This window comes from Alexandromys fortis, unplaced genomic scaffold (genome assembly GCF_014885135.2).
Source record: "Alexandromys fortis isolate MF-2015 unplaced genomic scaffold, M_Fortis_MF-2015_v1.1 scaffold_14, whole genome shotgun sequence".
In the NCBI taxonomy this organism is placed as follows: Eukaryota; Metazoa; Chordata; class Mammalia; order Rodentia; family Cricetidae; genus Alexandromys; species Alexandromys fortis.
In genome coordinates this window covers 5009974-5029680 of record NW_026067910.1, presented here as the reverse complement: position 1 = coordinate 5029680, position 19707 = coordinate 5009974, and the positions used below count along the sequence as shown (strand labels likewise).

Genomic DNA, 19707 nt, shown 5'->3' with positions numbered 1-19707 from the left:
GGCCAGAGGTCGATGTTGAATGTCTTGCTGGACTGGCTCGCTCTAAACCTTATTTTTTGAGATAGATTCCCTCACTGAACCTGTTGCTCACTGATTTGGCTAGAGTGTCTTGACAGCAAACGCTGGGGACCTTCCTGCCTCAACCCCCTACCTCCTGCAGGCATTATAAACACATTTCACCAAGTCTGGCTTTTTAGGAACTTGGGTTCTGAGGACTGAACTCAGGTCTTTATGATTTTGAGGCAAGCACTGTACTGACTGAGCCGTCATGCCAGCTCTGTAATCTGCTTATATATCCTTCAAGTTCTAACTTGAGAAATCATTCCTTACAATGTAGTTCCCCTCATAGCTGCTTTTCTACTGATGTGAAGAGACACCATGACTGTAGCAATTTATAGAAGAGTTTTATTAGGGGCTCAAGTTAAGGTTCAAGTCCAAAATCATCATGGTGGGGAGTATGGTAGCAGGCAGGCAAGATGCTGCAGCAGTAGCTAAGAGATTATATTCTTGTCTGCAATGAGGACACAGAGAGCTCTGGCTCTTGAAACCTCAAAACCCACTTGCAGTGACATGCTTCCTCTAATAAGGCCACACCTCCTAATCTCCCAGTTTCAGCTGCTTGGATCAAGTATTGAACTAGATGAGTCTATGGGGGTCATTCTCATTCAAACCACGACACTTACAAAAATATTTTCAAACTTTCCTATTAATTTTGACTGACTGAAGTTTCCTATTAATTTTGATATCTTGATGATTCATTCTATCATGATAACTATAAAATATGACAATTTGCTAAATTGCCTTTTAATTTTATTCCACATTTTTTCTCTTTTCTCACAGCCAGTTCTGTTTCATGGTGGAATCAAGAGGTATCCTTGTCTAGCTCAGAACTTGGAAGGAGACCCTACTGGGACCTGATCAGGTCTCCATGTAATACACACACACACACACACACACACACACACACACACACACGCACTGTTTTTCTTTCTTCATTTTCTTCAAATATATTATATTACTACTACGGATTTAGTGGACAGGCTTTTCCTAATTAAACGACAGTAACTTTTTTTTATTTGTTAAAAATGTTCACTATTAAATTATTTTTAACCTAAATTTAAAGACACAATATTCTAAAAAGTATGCAATTTCTTTTAAATTTGTTTTTAGTTAAATTAAGAAACAAATTAGGACAGTAAGAAAGGAAGCTGCAGGAGCGAGTTCCTCGCCCCTTAAAGGCAAGGCTGGCTGCATGGCACCAACACTCTGCAAGTAATTCCTCGTTTCAACAACAGACTTCTGACCAGCTGATTGGTTTTGGTTTATAAGGCGAAGAAAATTATTCCCTGGTTACTCTGTCTTGCTAGTCACGAACATCTGCCGTTTTTGCTCTTCTGTCACCCAGGTCTAACAGAGGCGCGATAATCAGCTGATGTACCAAGATTATATAGAATCACAAGTTTTGTGTAAAAGCTTGTCAAGTTCCATTTGAGATGTCCTCGGTCCTTATGCTTTTTGCCACAAATCAAGGGAGATAAAAGTGATCTTCAAATTCCAGATGGACTCCACTTTGGAAAGCACTGCAAACTGTCACAGAAATTGTGTGCGAACAACACACTCCATCGCAGAACACGTCACCGCAGTAACAGCCTGTGCTCCAGGTCGCGGCATACACTTTGAAATGACTCAGCTTTTAACCAACTTTATTTTTGAAAGCTCATTTAGACTGAATAAAGTCATCACAGATAGAAAATTCAATCCTTCTGTGGGTAGTTTTGAACTTTCTGAATAGAAAGAGAGTCTCTCATATGGTTCATGCTTGACACTTGGTGGAAAAACTACATTTAACAACCGCAACAGACTGTTCACTACAATAGGACTGTATCGGTCAGGGGGCTCAGGTTTATGTCAAAAGATATTTGTTAAAAGACATACAATTGCTCCGTTTACTTTTAAATCTAGGCAGAGAGAGATGTGAGAGATCACACTTTTTTTTCCTTTTGGTATTTTGTCCTCGATGGTTTCATGTGTATTATGGATTTGGATAATAATCACCCCCCTATTCCTCTCCCCCTCCACAGGCCCTTGAACTCCCCCTTCCCATCAAGTCCCCTCAGACCTCCATGTCTTTTTGAAAAATGACTGAGTTCAATTAGAGCTGCTTACATGAGCAAGGGTGTGTGTTTGTTCACTGGAACATGGGCAACAGCTATATCACTGGGAACAACAACTCCTCTTCCCTTACAGCCTATAGCTCTGCAGCTGCGAGCGGGCGACCTTATGCAGTTCTCCCCATCCGTGATATAATGATGACGGCACATACTTAAAAGCAGACTATACAACTAAGTTGGCTACAGCTATCTGCTTAGGCGGAAGCTGTTAAGTAACAGTTACTCAAACAAACTACAGAAACATGAAAGTATTCACTCAAACCAGATCATTTTTGGAGGGAGTGGGGGAAACAGGGTCTTATGAAGCCACGGCCAGTCCTGAGATCCTGACCCTTTTGTTCCGTTTATCATTTGGTGGGACTGAAGTCTATGCCACCATTCCCAGCTCATTCTCAAGTCAGGAAGCCTGAGGAGACTTCAGCTTTCAGCCACCTAAGAAATGGACAGACAGCATCCTTACCTCATATTTTCCTCTCTTCTCCAGAGGCTCTGCTTCCTCAGCCTTCTCCGTGTCCTGTCCCCGAAGCTCCTCGAGAATGAGGACTGTTTCCCAGTTACTATAGTGATGGGCTGGGAAAATATCTGAGTGCATGCTGTCACCAAAGTAAACGACCTATGATACAGGAGGAAAATTCTGAATGAGGCATGGGTGTGAGAGTGGTGACCACTGCACAGAAAATAGAAAAAAATGCCTTCACATGCACTGGAGTACGAGAACCAGAAATGACACAAGCAACTTAAACTTCAGTAGGTGATTTCACAGATGAGCAGGTATTTGTCCTATCTGACTCTGACTCACAGCTTTGTTGAAGATGGAAGGAAGGTAACAATTTTATTTCATTTTCCCAACGAAGAAGCAAGTCTGTGTATTTTCACACATCTGCAATTAAATCTGCCTCTAGAACTAAAACTGACAACATATAGGGATTGCCTATATTAAGAACACATATCATAACTACTGTTCAAGAGTTTATACACCCTGAACTTGCCTTGGACCTGCTTACCCAAAACCCTGGGTGCCCTGGATCTGCTGAAACAGAACTCATGGATATATAGCTAAAGCATGTAAAGTCTGAAAGTTCCCCAGGCATTCTGAAGCAAAGCCCTACTGATCCAGACCACAGCCTTCAATCTACACAAGATGGTGTGAGGTGAAGGGGTAAGAAGCAGAGGCTCCTCATCCAGATTCTTTGTCCACTGAACCCTGATCCCTTCTCTATCCAATGATTTCTCCTGCTCCTTACGGTGTACATCATGTAGAGGAAAGGATTGTGGGTAAACACACACCAATGTCTAACACTGACAATGTGATCATGGGGTTAAATGCAAGCAGTTCTTTAAGCGAAAGCTGTGAAGTCACTGTCATTTCAGTCACTGCCTGTTTTGTGTATGAAATATTCTTTGATTAGTCATTATCAGAAAGCCATTTCTCAGGCATCCCATGTCTGAATCATGTACCTCCTACATCGATGGCCCCTTGGGAGTCCTTGCTTTTTTGACACAGATAAGACCAGTATCCAAGTGTATCTAGTCAGAAGAAGAGATAGAGCAGATGCTCAGAAGCCTATGACCCACCGAGATACTTAACTTTAACCATTTAATCTCTTCATAACTGTCATAGCCATGAGAAGCAGGATTAAGCCTGTCCAGACAAGGTCTGCAGCACCACCGATTCTGAAAGCTGTTGTTCACTTTTGCTGAAGCAGCTTGGTGTCTCCCTTATACCTGCATTGTAATGTGTAATCTCATGTGATGTGTATATGTAATCCCATAATTGCATCTCAATCTTACAGGCACATATATCAGTGGGTAGCTACAAAGATGACTTTTCATTTAGCTATATAGTTTTGATACATAAAATATATGTTGAGACTTACTTCATAACTGGATCTATTTGTACCACAAGGACTGTGGACATTTAAAAGCCAGGCTTCTTCTTTTGTTTACTGGATGGCTTCCCCCATTCCATGGGGCCTCCAGTGAGAGAATTTGGTCATGTAGCCAGAAACCTTGGTTCCCAAAGCCATATATCTCTGTTCTATTCCCTGAGATATATTAGAGGTCACCTCCCTGCAATTGTTTTCCATTTGGCAGGACATGCAGTCAGGAAAGGAGTCTTTCATATAGATCATATTTGGGGCCTTCAAAGATAAAGGGACCCAAGCTTAGAGAGCTGTCTTTGTTCTGCGTGTGTATCTAAACTGGAGACTTTACAGAACAGGAGGAGACCAGCAGGAAAGGAATAAAGAAACGGATACAGAAAAGTACGCAGTGGAGAGTTCACTGCACCCTCAGATCCTTCTGGTCCTGTGCTGCTGTGAGTCTTCTTCTGAACCCTGAGGGGACACTGAGGCTGGCACTCAGAGGTCCCTGATATGCAACCATTTGTATTTGCATGTGGATATCAAGGACTCTGCCTCAATCAGAAATTACCTTGGGTTCAGGCTTGCCGGTCATTTTCTTCAGAAGCTCATAAAGGTGGGCCGCATTGCCTTGGGAGTACCAGCCAGGTTTATCCAGAGAGGGCAACTCCTCTTGTTCCTCATCATTCTCTGCAAACATGGGTGACAAACACTTGTTAGTTGGGCTATATCCAGGGCTATAGACCATGTACAGAAGGAAACCATGTGGGAAGGACACATGCATGCAGTAAGCTCTGTGTGTGTGTTCACATTTGTTCATTTATTTATGCAGGCATGGGTGCAGGCATGTAATGGTGCACATTTGGAGGTCAGAGGACAAATCTCAGCAGTTGTTTCTGTCCTTCAACTACATGGGTTCTACGGATTAAACTCAGGTTGTTGGGTACTCTGTCTTGGCAGGAGGCACCCTCACCTGCTGAGCCATCTTGCTACCCTGCCTCTACTTTAATAAGATGATGGTTCCCTTAGTAAGCATCATCAAGGAAACCCAATTAAATCCTGTCTTTTGGGAAGCAGGTGAGAAGGAACAGACTTTTATTGGTAGCCATTTAAATCCAGGCTTAAAACTTGCACCCTGTCTCAGCACTGAGAGGGGGAGACAGACATGGGTCCTACCCCTAACAAAGAAGCTATGTGCACTTGGTACCTGCTTACAAAGAAAAAGTTAGTAGTCTTTAATGGAGTCTCACTGGGTATATTAACCACACCAGGGTAAACCCCATGCCCAGGAGTAGTTGGTCAACACAAAACAAACCCAGTGGTATTTTGGTAGATGTCTTTTCTCTATCAAAACCCTTTTTTTTTTTAAGTCTTATTGATCTTTTGCTTGTATAGTGTGGTGTGTAGTCTTTGCTTTTTGTTTTTCCTGTTTGTTTTCTTAGAAAGAGAGAGAAAGAAATTGTATGGAGTTACATAGATGTGGAACTAGAGATGGTTTGGGAGGGACTGAAAAGGAGGAAAAATGTGATCAGAAAATATTGTATAAGTGTTTTTAGTTAAAAATATTGCAGCCAGGCAGTGGTAGCACATGATTTTAATCCCAGTACTTGGGAGGCAGAGGCTGGTAGATCTTGGTGAGTTCAAGGTCAATGTGGCCTACAAAGGGAGTTCCAGATCAGCCAGGTCTATTACACAGAAATCCTGTCTCAAAAGTAAAACAAAATAAAATAGAACACAATTGCACCTTGGAGGATTCAATTACTTCACCTACCCCTACCTTAGAGAAGGAAGAGCTACTGTAACCAGTACATATTAGGAAAGAGAGGGAGAACTTGCTAGCCAAAGGATGCTTATATGAAGTGGGGATCTACGTGACTGTATGAATGAGATTAAATACTGTGCCTGCCAATAAGCGAGAAACTGGAAAGCTACTGACCTGCTTAACAGCAAACAACAAACTGAAGCCAGTGTGACTGACAAGCCCTAGAAGAGCTAGGAGGAGCGCACTGGGGCGAGAGGTTTACACAAGAATTGCACGATGATGGGAAAGGGTGAAGATAGGGGGCTCTGGCTCTCTGGCAGTTTCACGGTTAAGTCAGCAGGGCAATCACACAAGGTGATTCATCAGCATGCTTAGTTGTCTTGGTTTTCTAGCTGGAAGGGAAAATAAATGTTGAAAACAGCAAGTCTTGCACAGGGAAAAATACCCGTGAGAGTCAGGAAAGGAGACTCAAGCTAGGGAATGATGGGGGCGTCCACATGTTGACAGCAGCTGAGGCCAAGGGACCAGAGATGTATGCTGAATTTCCAGAATGTGGAGAGGAGTGAGTTGGCAGTGTAGTGGTCAGATAGGAGCTGTGTTCATGCGACATTTCTAATCTTGTAAGGCAGAGACTCTCCTTCTCTCCTGAAAACCCTAGCACTGGTAAGGGCTGGGGTCTCCCTTTGCATAGTGCAGGAAAGGACGCTGGAAAGAGGCAGATTCTGCCTACATAATGATTCTCTCACCCCCACACTTTTCTTAAGGTGAGCAGGGATCAGGCTGAAAGAGTTGCTGGGCCCCCATTGGCTACAGCACATCAGCTCTTTTCTAGTTACCATGACAACTACTGACGTCAGGCACATGCCACTGATCAAGGACACACTGAACACAGAGATTGGCTCCTTTTCATCAAGGTCGCTGTCTTCATTTTATTTCTGCTTTTAACTGTTTGGAACAAAGATTTAATATACCTCTGGCAGTCAGAGCAGAAGCCTGATCTGATGGGCATTGTTAACAGGGACTATGGCTTGAGGGTTACAAGGCTGCCGTGGGCTGGGGCTTGGTGACTGATTATAGTGACCCAAACATACGGCAGTGCTGCATGCATCAAGTCACCAGAGAGAAGATGATGGCAGAGGCAGGAAGGTAGAGGCCAGACGAAGGACAGATGTAGAGCAGGGTGACCCAGAAAAGTGCTGAGTTATCATCATTTTCATAAGATCCGTGGCTGGCAAAATTCCTAAGAGATTGTGGATTTCTGGATTGTGGAAATGACAGTGTGCTAACTGGCAGGGGGCTGATGAGCTCCTATGAGCAATCCCAGTTTCCAGACCAATTCTGGGGTGTGGAAAGTGTAAAAGACGAACTATATCTCTGTAGGTCAGAGAACAAAAAATTGGAACCCCCTCAATGCACAAGTGAGAACAAAAGCACCCACAGAATCAGAAGGCCAACAGAGGGATGGAGGAGCACACACAGAAGGCGGGGATCATTAGCAAGACAATGGAACTGGAGAAGGGGGTGGGGCACTGACACAGCTGGTGGGCTGGAGAGGGAGATTACAGGAGTTAAATACAGCCACTGTCTGGGAAGAGCCAGGCCATGCTCTGATGAAAGCAGATCTCCATACCTCCTCTTGTACTCCCTCCCAAAGTCATCTATTCGAGCTAAATCCCCCAATTTCAGGATTCCTTATATCTTCTATTTAAACGTTTTATATCATTAGTCCAGCAAAGAAAAGAACCTTATACACACTCAGACATTTCCAACCCTCTCTACTGCGAGCATGAAGACACATTTCTATGTTTTTTTTTTTAGGCATCTTACAGAAGTCACAACAGGGCATAGCTCTACGACGATCTAGGCTTTTAAACAGCAGAGTAGAATTACAAAGTTAGGTTCCTAAGACTTTCTGGATTCCACGCTAGGGGTAATATAGTAAAAAATGATTCTTATTGATATTCTGCTCTACTCATAGATCAGTGCCTAGCCCAACTGTCGTCAGAGAGGCTTCCTTCAGCAGCATATGGGAGCGTGATGTAGGAGGGCCTTCTATTTTGTGTTTATTTCATTGGTTAAATAAAGAGACTGCCTTGGTCTTTTGACAGGGCAGCAGCTTAGATAGGCAGAGTAGACTGAACAGAATGCTGGGAGAAAGAAAGCAGAGTCAGGCAGATGCCATGGCTCTCCTCTCCAAGACGGATGTAAGTTAGACTCATCCCGGTAAGCCACAGTCATGTGGTGATATACAGATTATTAGAAATGGGTTAATTAAGATGTGAGAGTTAGCCAAGAAGAGGTTAGATATAATGGGCCAGGCAGTGTTTAAATGAATACAGTTTCCAAGTAATTATTTTGGGTAAAGCTAGCTGGGAGCCAGTAAGTGGGAATGCAGCCCGCCACTCATATTACAACAGGAGTATGTGCAGAGACCCACAGCCAAACATTAGGCAGAGAGATCTCCATCAGGTTCCTCTTCTTAAAGCTCGGGTAAGCCTCAGAAGAGGGAGAGGAAGGATTGTAAGAGCCAGAGGGTCAAGGACACCAAGAGAACATGGCTCATGGACATCAACTAGGTAAGGCCCATAGGGGCTCACAGAGACTGAGGCAGCAATCATGGAGCCTGCTTGGATCTGCATTATATGTTATGGTTCTTTGGTGTTTTTGTGAGATTCCTAACAGTGGGAGTAAGGATGTCACTGAGTCTTTCCCCTGCTTTTGGGACCCTTTTCTTCCTAGTTGGTTGCCTCTCCCAGTCTTGATATGAAGGTTTGTGTGACTGCCCCGCTGAGTCTTATTGTACCTTGTTATGTAGTGTTTGGCTGATATACCTTGATGTGGGTGTGTCATATCAATCTGTTGATTTCATTGGTCAAGCATTAAAGAAACTGCTTGGATGGCCCTGATAGGTTAAAACATAGGTGGGAGGAGTAAACAGAAGAGGAGTAAACAGGAGGAAGAGTTAGTGAGGTAAGACTCTGCTCTGCTCCTGGAGAGACTCGACAGCTCTGCTCTCTGGAGCAGAGACACCATGCTCTGCTCTCCCAATAGCTCTGCTCTCTAGGCACACGTGATGAAGCTCCGACCCAAGATGGACATAGGTTAGAATCTTCCCGGTAAGCGCACCTTGGGGTGCTTACACACATTATTAGAAATGGGCCAAGCAGTTCCTAAATGAATACAGTTTGTGTGTTGTTATTTCGGGCATAAGCTAGCAGGCGGCTGGGGTGCTGGGGATGTAGCCCCGCTGCTCCTATTTCAACAATACCTGAGAGGCCTACTCTTTCCTGAAGGGAAACCTAGGAACAGTGGATCTGGGGAGAGAAGGGGGAGGAGACTGGGAGAAGTGGAGGGAGGGGAAACTGTTCTCTTGTGATTTAGCTAAACAATAGACACAGAGATGACAGTGAAACCTTCTGCCATTCATCTTGCCCAGTCCTGTAGTTGCTCTATTCTGACCACCTTCTGCTTCTTTCAAATGCTTGTACAGGAAGCTCTGAGCACCGTTGAGGAGCAGCTCACGTCCACCATCCTTTCTCCACACTATGAGGGGCAGCTCACGTCCACCATTCTTTCTCCACACTATGAGGGGCAGCTCACGTCCATCATTCTTTCTCCATATATGTCCATATTCTCAGTAGCCTTCTCTGAAGGGCTAATCTGTTGTAGAGAAAGCCTACGTCTGTGTGCACGTGTATATGTGTTTGTATGTCTGTGTACATATGTACACATGTACAAGCACATATGTGCTTGTGTTGTTTTCATCTTTGTGAATTTTGTACGGACTTCTGCTCCCGAAATGGCTGACTCTGACTTATTAACGTATTCCCTCAAGCACCTACAGTGCATTCCTTACACCATAAAATTTTAGGTGAGATCCACGCCCTCTGTCTGAAAAGAGGGAGAGGCTGACATGTACAGAAATGATTTCCATATTACCTGAGCTACAAAGCAAAGCTGAGTCAAGTTTAATGTAAACACAGGTTTATATTTCCCTTCTCTTCTTGAGGAGACATGATGTTCCCTATAACACAGTGTCTTGCACTTGGTGTTAGTCAAAGATACACATGACAAACAGCAAAATACAACTTACCGAGTGTGTGGAAAGGCCTCTGGCTTGGGAAATGTGAGAAGAATCCAGGCTTTAATGCATTTGTAATCACAATGTCAAAAAGGTCTGCAAAATCTTTCCTAAAAAGCAAAGTAAATTTCCCTTAAGGAATCATAAAAGTTCCACAGAAAACAGAACTAAACCTATGTATTTTATCATGGCATCAATGTTCACCTTCCTATCAACTCTCACATGCATGTAACATGCAAACATTTATCTTATACACTTTAAGTTGGAAGCTACACAGGAAAGAGAAGGTAGTTAGGTACTAGACAATTCTTCTAAAAATACCACAATTACTAAAAGCACAAACATAACAGAAAAGCAAAGCAAGTAAAGAAGGAACGAAAGGAGAGAGAGAGAGAGAGAGAGAGGAAAGCAAGCAAGAGCACAGAAGCCGTGCTGACACAGACGTGGGACCCACTCTCTCGTGAAAACACCTTGGCAAGCAAGAGAAGCTCTAGTAGCCAGAAGTAGTCCATACGTTCAAACATGAGGACTGGAATTCATCTGCACTTATCAGCTGAAGAGCCAATAGGCTTGGGTCTATACAGGGCCCATAGAACGCAGCACTACAGCAAGCCCAGTGACAGTTCTTAGAGTGTTCAAAACACAAGGAGGTTATTTTATTTGGAAACCCAGTGAAGTCCTGTAACAGTTTGTGGATGACAGCATCAGTGTGTGTGTAGTGCTATGCCAGCTAAGGTCTATCTGATAAACAGTGGTTCTCTCTAGGGCTCACCTTTATCCTGGAGAAACAATGCTTCAGGCTGTGTTAACAAATGAAATGTGCTGAGAGTAGAATTGAGATGAGAGGCAGGATTTTGTTTATCACGGTGGAAAAGGGAACTGAAAGCCCCAGGTATTCTGATGCATGGTCCTATACCATGCTGCAAAGGTCTCCTGAAGAGGTGACCTCACCAGGTACCCTGGACACGAGCCTTAATTCACTTCAAGGATAGCTACCTAAATATTCTCAGGAAGCAGAAAACCAACCCATTGCCAGGTAAGTACGCCACAGAATAGACTAAATTCACATGCTATAGAACACAGAACTCCTGGAATTAAAGATAACTGATGGAGGTAAGCGAGGGGCTATGGCTTGGTTCACGTTTAGGGCAATTGTGTTCGTTGAGACTTGAAATCTTAGAAGAAATCTAACAACCCTCTGTGGAATCCTGCTTTGACTATGGGTCTTCTTTTGTATTGCCAAGAACGACATATATTAGTTATCAGCTGGTCTGTACAATACGTATGGGTAGCATGTACTGCACTATTTAAATATGCCCTTATATTCATAAAGAAGTGTTGTCCTAGATGAAGACAGTGAATTTAAGCTCAAAGAAGTTATAAACTGTATCCCAGGCCACATAGGTCCCTTTTCAAAATCTAATACCTTGATTTTATGTTAATTCCACCCCTGGCTTTGCCAAATGGCACAGCACATGTATCTGTACTGAAATGGATGCAGGGGCTACATCCTACAATCTGTCAGGAAGTATATTCTTTTCTTTTTTAAAGTCAAATTTGAAGCAAAATTTATTAAATACTGGTCAGGATGATGGACATTGGCTGTGATTCCCAGATACTGGCTGTGAATTAAGTTACCTATCATAAAGGCAAACCCCACAAGGCTACCTACTTCTGCCTCTGTCTCCTGGGGACGAGCGTACATCCTGATATACTTCCTGTCTACATACCCCCTGTCCATGTGTGATCAAACACATCCTGTGCAGCTCAGGCAGCCAACCTTGTTTACAGAAGGGAAAACACGTGGCTTGCGATCTTGCATGAGCAGCCCCAGAATTCCAGGGAAGATTCTAAAGTCAGTCCTCAGCAGTCGCATAAGGCAGAGCACGGAAACCCATGAACGGCTGGTCGCTTACCCAAGGATGTAAGTGCCAAGAAGTTTACAGTAATCACTGTGAGAACTGGTGATCAACATAGTAATTTTCCCAGCATCCTTCAGCTGTCGAAGCCACCTTCTTACAGACTCAGGACAGCGGTACACATACTTGCCCAGATTTCTTTTTATTTCTGGAAAGAAGAATCCACAATTTTCTGAAAAGTAAAAACAGAAAGGCAATATCTTTAATAAAAATGCTTTTAAACTTAGTTTACTCTCAGACATGTATATGTCTTTCAAAGCTGCAGAAAAATCAAAGGCATAAAGACCAGGGTCAAGCAATCTAGCCATTATGCCAATACCAACTACTGTTTGTTTGCTTGTTTTTAGAGACAGGATCTCTCTATGTAGTCCCGGCTATTCTGGAACTCACAGAGATCTGCCTCCCAGTGTGGGAATTAAAGGCATGCACCGACTGGCCTAACTACTTTTAGAAGTAGTATTTCTGGGGCTATAGAGATGGCTAAGTTGCTAAGAGTGTGTACTGTCTTGCAGAAGATTTGAGTTCAGCTACCAGCTCTTAGGCAGGTTCGGCAGCTCACAAACTGCCTGTAATTCCAGCTCAGGGCCCAGTGTCTTCTGTTGTTCTCAGTGCCTCCACTTGGACACAGATATCCCACACAGACACAGACAGACACAAACAAAATGGAAAATCAAAACAAATATCAAAAACACATTATTTGTTTATTTTAAAAATTAATTATAATTAGCCGGACAGTGGTGGCTCATGCCTTTAATCTTGGAAGACAGAGGCAGGTGGGTCTCTGTGAGTTCAAACCCAGCGTGGTCTACAAGAGCAAGTTCCATGACAAGTTCCAAACCTACAGAGAAACCCTGTCTTGAAAATCAAAAAACAAAATGATAATTGATAATACTATTTCATGAGAATCAATGTTATTAAAATAATATAAGCATCATCATATTTCAAAAGAGAAAACCTTACTGTTTTAAGTGAGCTGATTAATAAATACTGAACAAATACTTAATGAAACCAGATAAGACCCAAACATTCAGATAGTGCGCCAGGAGACCGTCTTTGTCAAGGAGCAGCTATTCAGCTGTCTGTTTTCTTCAGAGGAACAGTCGTGTCATTTCGGATGGAATACAAACCTCTATTGCTAGGTTTCAGCTACTTAAAAGCTCCAGAGCAGAGCTGCCAGAGAAGGCGGCAAGGCACTCAAAGGCTGGAGTGGCTAACAAGCTTCTGGCCCCAGTCCTCATAGCATTGGGCAGGCAGGTTTTGTTCAAAGGCTACCAGATTTGAGGAGCAGTTTGGAAAGACTGTTTTCTACGTGTGGTAGTACTAATAATCAGAGAAGGAAATCCAAGTTCTTAGTGTCTTTAATGCTAGGAGACCAAAACAAAATGTTAAACTGTACTGACTCCGTAAGTCTAGGCTACTCCTGACACTCTGTCCACAGTAATGCACGTGAAATAGCAGAAATGAAGATATTTTAAGAATATCGGCACACCAGGCTGGAAGAGTCTATGCGAAACCAACAAACAAAACTTAATGTGAAACAGAAGCGAATGCTGTTCGTGCCTGCGCACACACACAGTGAGACTTCCCCCACTCATCAGTGCTTTTCTTAGAGAGGTGCACAGCCCCGCATGTGGCCACTGAGTACCGAGGAGAGCATCACAGGAGTAGGAGACCCTGGAGTAATGCATTCCACTGAAAAAAAAGTCTGCCACTTGACTTCGCCATGATTACAAATTCTACATAGACTTGTAGCAGTGCCTTCAACACAAAGCTCAAGTTAGGATTGGGAGGAAAGACGTACGAGGGACACAGACTCTAGATAACATCAGTGGGCCTCAGGACAAGCCACTGAGACAACAAAGCTCTAGATGAAATTTGCTCCGGTGAAATAAACTCAATTACACATTAAGAACACCTATTATGGGCATCCTTGAGCATATTAATGAGGAAAGCAATACATCATACAGACATCGCAAGCAGACTTGAGCTTAGCATGAGAGAGAATATGTTATAGTGAGAAAACAATCAGATATCAGAAGCCCGAGTGTAAAGACAGCTATTACATAGTTCTCTTCGTATTTGGTCCCACAAGGACATGTATAGTCCTCTAGAGCACGAATGTTTCAGAAATCACTCAATGACCCGTAGAAATTAAAATATATTTTCTGTTCTTCAGTGAAGAGAAGGTTCTGACAATAAAAAAGATGTTAAGAAAAAGAACAAATGCAAACGGCTAAGAACACGACAGCTAACAGGTATTGGGCACTAAGTAATTCCTGAGGCTTTTACACATTAAGAGCGGCATGCACGTTTGCAGCTAATTTTACATCTGGAAAACAAAGATACATAATGCATGGATGCTGAGGACATTACAATCTGTCTTTAGACAAGTTTTTTCTTGGCTATGTGTCCCTACTGCCCTCTAGTGATCAAAATCCAAATTGCTATTAAAATTAGTGTTCATATTACAAAGGGATAGAAGCAGCATATATATTTAATTACCACAATTTAAATTCATTATCTAGATTAATTTTATTAGTAACTCTTAGTGAGTCTAACCCAAGAAGGCAAGTACACTAACTTAATCAGGGAGGAGCAATAATACTTGGGTTACCTTTCACAAGCCACCTATGGGACAGACCTAAAAACACAACACTGTTTGAACAGAAGCCAGTGGTAGATTCCAAGTTGTATGAACTACAAAAGATCACAGACTGACACACCACATAAGCTCATTGTGTATGTGTTTGTGTATATGTGTGCTCATGTGCGTGCGTGCGTGCATGTCATGTACCTGTGTGATGTGGGAGGCAGAAGACAAACTCAGACACACTTTTCAGCATCATTTGCCAGCTGGAGACCCACAAGTACATCAGGCTGGTGGCCAGGAACCCCAGGAACCCACTTTTCTCCATTTTACCAGTGCTGTGCTTGGAAGCCGGTACCACTGTGTCTGGCTTTCTGTGTAAGGTGCTGGTGCGGGATGTGGGGTGCAGGGACTGAACTCATGTGCTGATGCTTGCAAGGCAAAGATTTACCAAATCATCTCCTTTGGACCCCCCAAAATCATATTATTCAACAAATTTTAATATTTGATTAATTTATTGTATGTGTGCATACACTTATCATGGCCCACATGTGGAGGTCAGAGGCAGCTCCCGGGAAGTCTCTCCACAGCTGTGGGTCCCAGGAATTGAACTCAGGTTGTCAGCACTGGTGACTAGAGCCATTATCTGCCCTCTCTACAGATTTCAAATAGTATTCTTATTAAGGGAGAATTAGTTTTCTATTAAGTGATTTTTCCAAGAGACTAAACTTTCAAGGCAATAAATGTACCTTTTGGCTTGGCATGAAGCTTACAATCAATGCATGAATGCTGGATTAGTACAGAAAAAAGTACAAGAATATTTGTATCTTTATATTCCGATTAACAATAAAACTGTGGCATGCTGCCAAAATGTACATAACAAATGAAGTTTATATTCACTATGTGCTGTCAATGTCATCTGTGTTCTTTCACCATTATAAAATCATGTTTAAGTTGGGTGGTGGTGCACGTCTTCAATCCCAGCACTTGGGAGGCAGCAGCAGGTAGATCTTTGTGAGTAAAGGCCAGCCTGGTCTACATAGAGAAATCCTGCCTTGAAAAACCAAAATAAATAAAAAAAAAATAAAAATAAAAAGACCATGCTTAATACAATATCAACAGATTACCACTGATGCTCAAGGGAACTCAGATCTAGGTGGAACGCAATGGCCCTGCTTGTTCTCAACCTGCAAAGAAGTCTGCGTTTTCACTTAACCTCTGAAGGAATTCTGCTTCACTGCCACTCTGTGGAACTCATTTTCCTGGCTCTTCCACTGCCCTTCTTAGCCTAGGAGGCTGTTTTCTGTGTCCAGATGGAAAGAAAAGTGAAATTTCAAAAAGCTGGCTTGAAAGAAGAAAAGCTTAGCTCTCTCATGACAAAAATTTGCTTGATACAGCATCATGGGAAAGCCGTCATGCTGGACCGGTCGGCTGTGTACAGAAGACAGCCTGAAGGACCATCAAGCAGAGTTGGGAGACCTCTCGTGGCCAGAGAAAACTGGTACAACTCCAGCACTACACTGTCAGTTCCACAGACCCTGTGCCACTCCACTACTTCCTTCATCCCCGAGGAAGCAGGCACTTCTGCTACCCAGCTGCCACCATCGGTCTGTGAGCTGGGGAAAGAGCTGCCAGTGCTGTGAAGGGGACTGGAGATGCTAGGGTGCGAACACCTCCACCATCAGCTTCCAGCTTAGGTCTGCTGCTGCTGCCGCCACTGCAGAACATAATTGAGGACACTGAAAACGGCAATGCTACCGGTTAGATAAGAGCATATTAAGAAACAGCTGAAATATTTCCCATGGGATGTTAAAATGTGTATGCCATAGAGACGACCCAATTAATTATTTTCCGAAGAAAATTTTGTCTACAAAAGGTTGAGGTATTCATCAGAGGATGAAAGAGGTACATTTCTTTGTGTATTTATAAAGGGCAAAGGATACAACCCTTCCTTACTGCTTCTCCTCTGAGATGGTTCTTTGTTTTATACACTCAAGCTTTCAGAGGAAGGATTTCTATACACTAGTGGTTCTCAAAGTTAGGGGCAAATAAGAGACCACTAGAGGGTTTACTTTCAGAGTCTCTGATGCAGTTATCTAAGCCCTTATTTTAAGAATGGCTGCATGCGTTAGAACACACATAAATCCAGACAGCAAGTGAAAAACTTCCCTAAGAGAATGTGATCATCTAAGTGGGACACTGAAGGAAGCATAGTTAATGTCATTTGTTTGAGGGACAAGTCAATATCATCTCATCATCTTCAAAACTCAACTCATTTTCCAGATGAAATAGCAAGAGTTGCACTGTTTCTTTACTTATTGTACTTGAGTGTCTTCAATGTCTCACAAATACAGTTTCTTACTAGTAATCAACCATGCTCAGTATTTATAAATAAAACTAACTTGATGACAAGGTAATACATATGTCCTCATGTGTAGATCCAGGCATGATGCTACTGCCCCTCAGTTGTCTCTGGCATCATCTGTCAACAGCACATTCTATGGTTCAGGAACAGTCACTTCACCCCACCACTTTCTTAAACATCTGAGGAGTTTTTTTTTTTTAAGATAAACCTAACTTTGCTCTTACTGTTGCCTTCAGAATTCTGATATACTTTACTTTTCAAGTCTAATGACATGCTTTCAAGTTCACTTGGTGTACTTGGTAATAAAGGAATAGTAGGAGCCACAGCAAGACAATGTAAGCTCAGGGATAAAAAGCTGAGAGCTGGTCATATTTTCCCTTTTTTCCCTTGCTACTGTCAGAAGAAGTGGAACACTCCAGACAGTCCATGTTGGCATCATGAGAAGGACTAGAGAGCTCAGTGCTATGAAGAAAGTCTTGTGCAGAAATACCACCATAAATATCACCTGTACATGAAGTGGGGTTCTCCCCTCTCACCCTGGAACAAGGGTCTAATGATGCCTGCAGATAAAAAAGTGGGACAGGTTTAGGAACCGCCTTCACGAGTTCTGTGGGTTTCATGTCCAACAGTCTTCATTTGTGAGACACATAAAACCTCCTGGAGGGTGTTGTTTTCAACAGAATCTGGTCACTGACATGAAATCCTGATTTGAAATCTACCAGGTCCTTGAGAAGAAAGGATCTGGGAAAAACAGGTGAACTGTTACAGAGTGCCTCTGGGCACAGTGGACCTGAGTGTGCGAATTCTGGTCCCTAAAGAAAGAGTCTAGTTGATTTCTTCATCTTCCAAGCACAAAGGAATCAGAAACAATAACAGGAACAAAAGAATCACATTCTAGATATTACAGTTCACTCACTATAAATTTTCAAAGGAAAATTGCCTCCTATTGAGGACTCAAGTGCTCAATTATTTAACCAACAAAATACCGGAGCAGTATGTTTACTATGGTTTTTACAACCCGACTTTTCTTCTGTAGTATGTAGCCTGACAGAATGCAAAGACAGCCCCTTAGTTTATACATGCTGATAATAAAGCTCCCAGAGAACATAAACAACCAAAATGAGTCCATACTGATCACGTGTGAAATGCAGAGTGGAGGACAACAGGGTGGATGGGGTGGTCATAGCTTTCTCCTTTACAATCTGTAGTTTTACTGTCTTAAGGCTACCCCACCTCAGAGCCTCTGTCAAGCCCCGACTAGAGAATAGCCGGTACTTGCAGTGGTTAAGTAGAGTCAGCTTCCTGGGAACAGCCTGCCTCAGGCAGGACTTCTAGTCAGCTCCTTCCCCCATTTCACTTCTCATTTTTCTTCTCTGGCCTAACCCCTTTTACCTTTTCCACACTGACTCGTTCCAATCTAATAATATTCAGTGTTCTTCATTTATTTTCTGGTACTGTTCCTAAACTAAACAACAGATTTTTGCATCTCACTTATGCTCCACGAATGCTGTTGGAAAATAGTGACCGATCTCATTTTGGACAAGGAACATATCCGTGTATACTCACTGACCATACTGTGGAACATCTGACATCCAATTTTATTACCTCTTCAAGTACTGTAGACACACAAACACACAGAGACAGACAGACACACAGACACACAGACACACAGACAGACAGACAGACACACAGACACATTCACATAGACACACAGACAGACAGACAGACACAAACACATACCGGCCTTTTGTTTCACAACATTACACCAACCTTTCCCTTCCCCAATGACTCTACTGCAGGAGCAAAATGCAAGTTATTTTGACAAAATTGAACTTCAAGAGCATTTTTTTTATTAATGAGGCAGTGTTTGGAGGTGCCAGTCTGAAAACTGGGAATGAGTACATTTGAGGTTCATCGTATAGTAGCCTCATCCTAAAACAGCGAAAGAACTAGCCACTACAGGCTTTCTCCAAAAGTTAAACTGTGATTATCATCATGGACCCTGAAAAAGGAAAATAAACCTGGCAGCATGAAGTATCCTAACCATGCCTGTACCGAGGAATACCTGGGGAAGGAGAAGGAGTCACTGTTGGGCTGGATGCTCACATGCACACTGATTCTAGAGTGCAGGGACTCCGTTCCTAGGAAGAGACCGGAACAGCCACGCGACATAAACTACATGTGAATGATTATCACGAAGCAACTCCATTATCCCACGTTTCCCATCTGTAGAGAGGACAAACTGCAGCACAGGGATAAAAATACGGAAGCATACAAAAGCAGGTAAAATATGTCCCCGTGGGCTTAGATGTCTCTCCGGGGAAAATCTCCAGGCTAGAAGGAAGATGACAGGGCTTCGGGGGACAATGCAAGTTTTATTAGCTAAAACCATGTTCACCTTTACTGACAGAATTTAACAAGTGCAGCTAGAGGAAACGGACTCCATAGTATTACGACCAGGAGAAAGGGTTTGAGAGAGAGATGGAAAGCAAGCACTAAACCAGTCCCGAAAGGCTCACATGGGAAGAGCCAGTGTAAATATAAGCCACATAAAACGATCCATGTGACACTGTAAATCTGTTCATAAAGAAACACAACCATACCGGTTTTCAAACTTAAGAGGTGTTTTTGAGTTTTATAATCTATGGGAGAGAGTTGTGTATTAAATAATGAAAGCCATGTGTGTTAAGAAGACAAAATTCACGTCAGATGCAGTTTTCTTAGGAGACAGGCCCCCTTTCCTTGTTTGTTCTGCCCCGTTACGCCTGCATTACCTGCTGCCACTGCACTTTCTCACTCCTGGAGGACACCCTCGCCAGAGGAAGTAAGTCACTGAGAACTCTCATCTTCCCTGTTTCTTCCATCGAGTTCCTGAATCTATTAATCTAATTTAGCAGGGGTGGTGGAAACAGCTGTCACTGTTTTAAGAGTTGGATGTTTATCTGCAAAGTCTTTATGAA

The 19707-nt window shown here is 42.8% G+C and overlaps 1 protein-coding gene across 2 annotated transcripts in view; it reads right to left on the bottom strand.

Moving 5' to 3' along the window:
* The window catches only part of Nt5dc1 (5'-nucleotidase domain containing 1), a 94099-nt gene that overhangs the window by 8043 nt on the left and 66349 nt on the right, over positions 1–19707 (bottom strand). For both annotated transcript variants that reach the window (XM_050137993.1, XM_050137994.1), the window contains exons 7-10: positions 11793–11967; positions 9889–9986; positions 4605–4723; positions 2632–2784 (exon numbers count right to left, since the gene is read on the bottom strand). In XM_050137993.1, coding sequence (XP_049993950.1) covers positions 2632–2784; positions 4605–4723; positions 9889–9986; positions 11793–11967 — 545 coding nt within the window. The remainder of the gene's footprint in view (positions 1–2631; positions 2785–4604; positions 4724–9888; positions 9987–11792; positions 11968–19707) is intronic.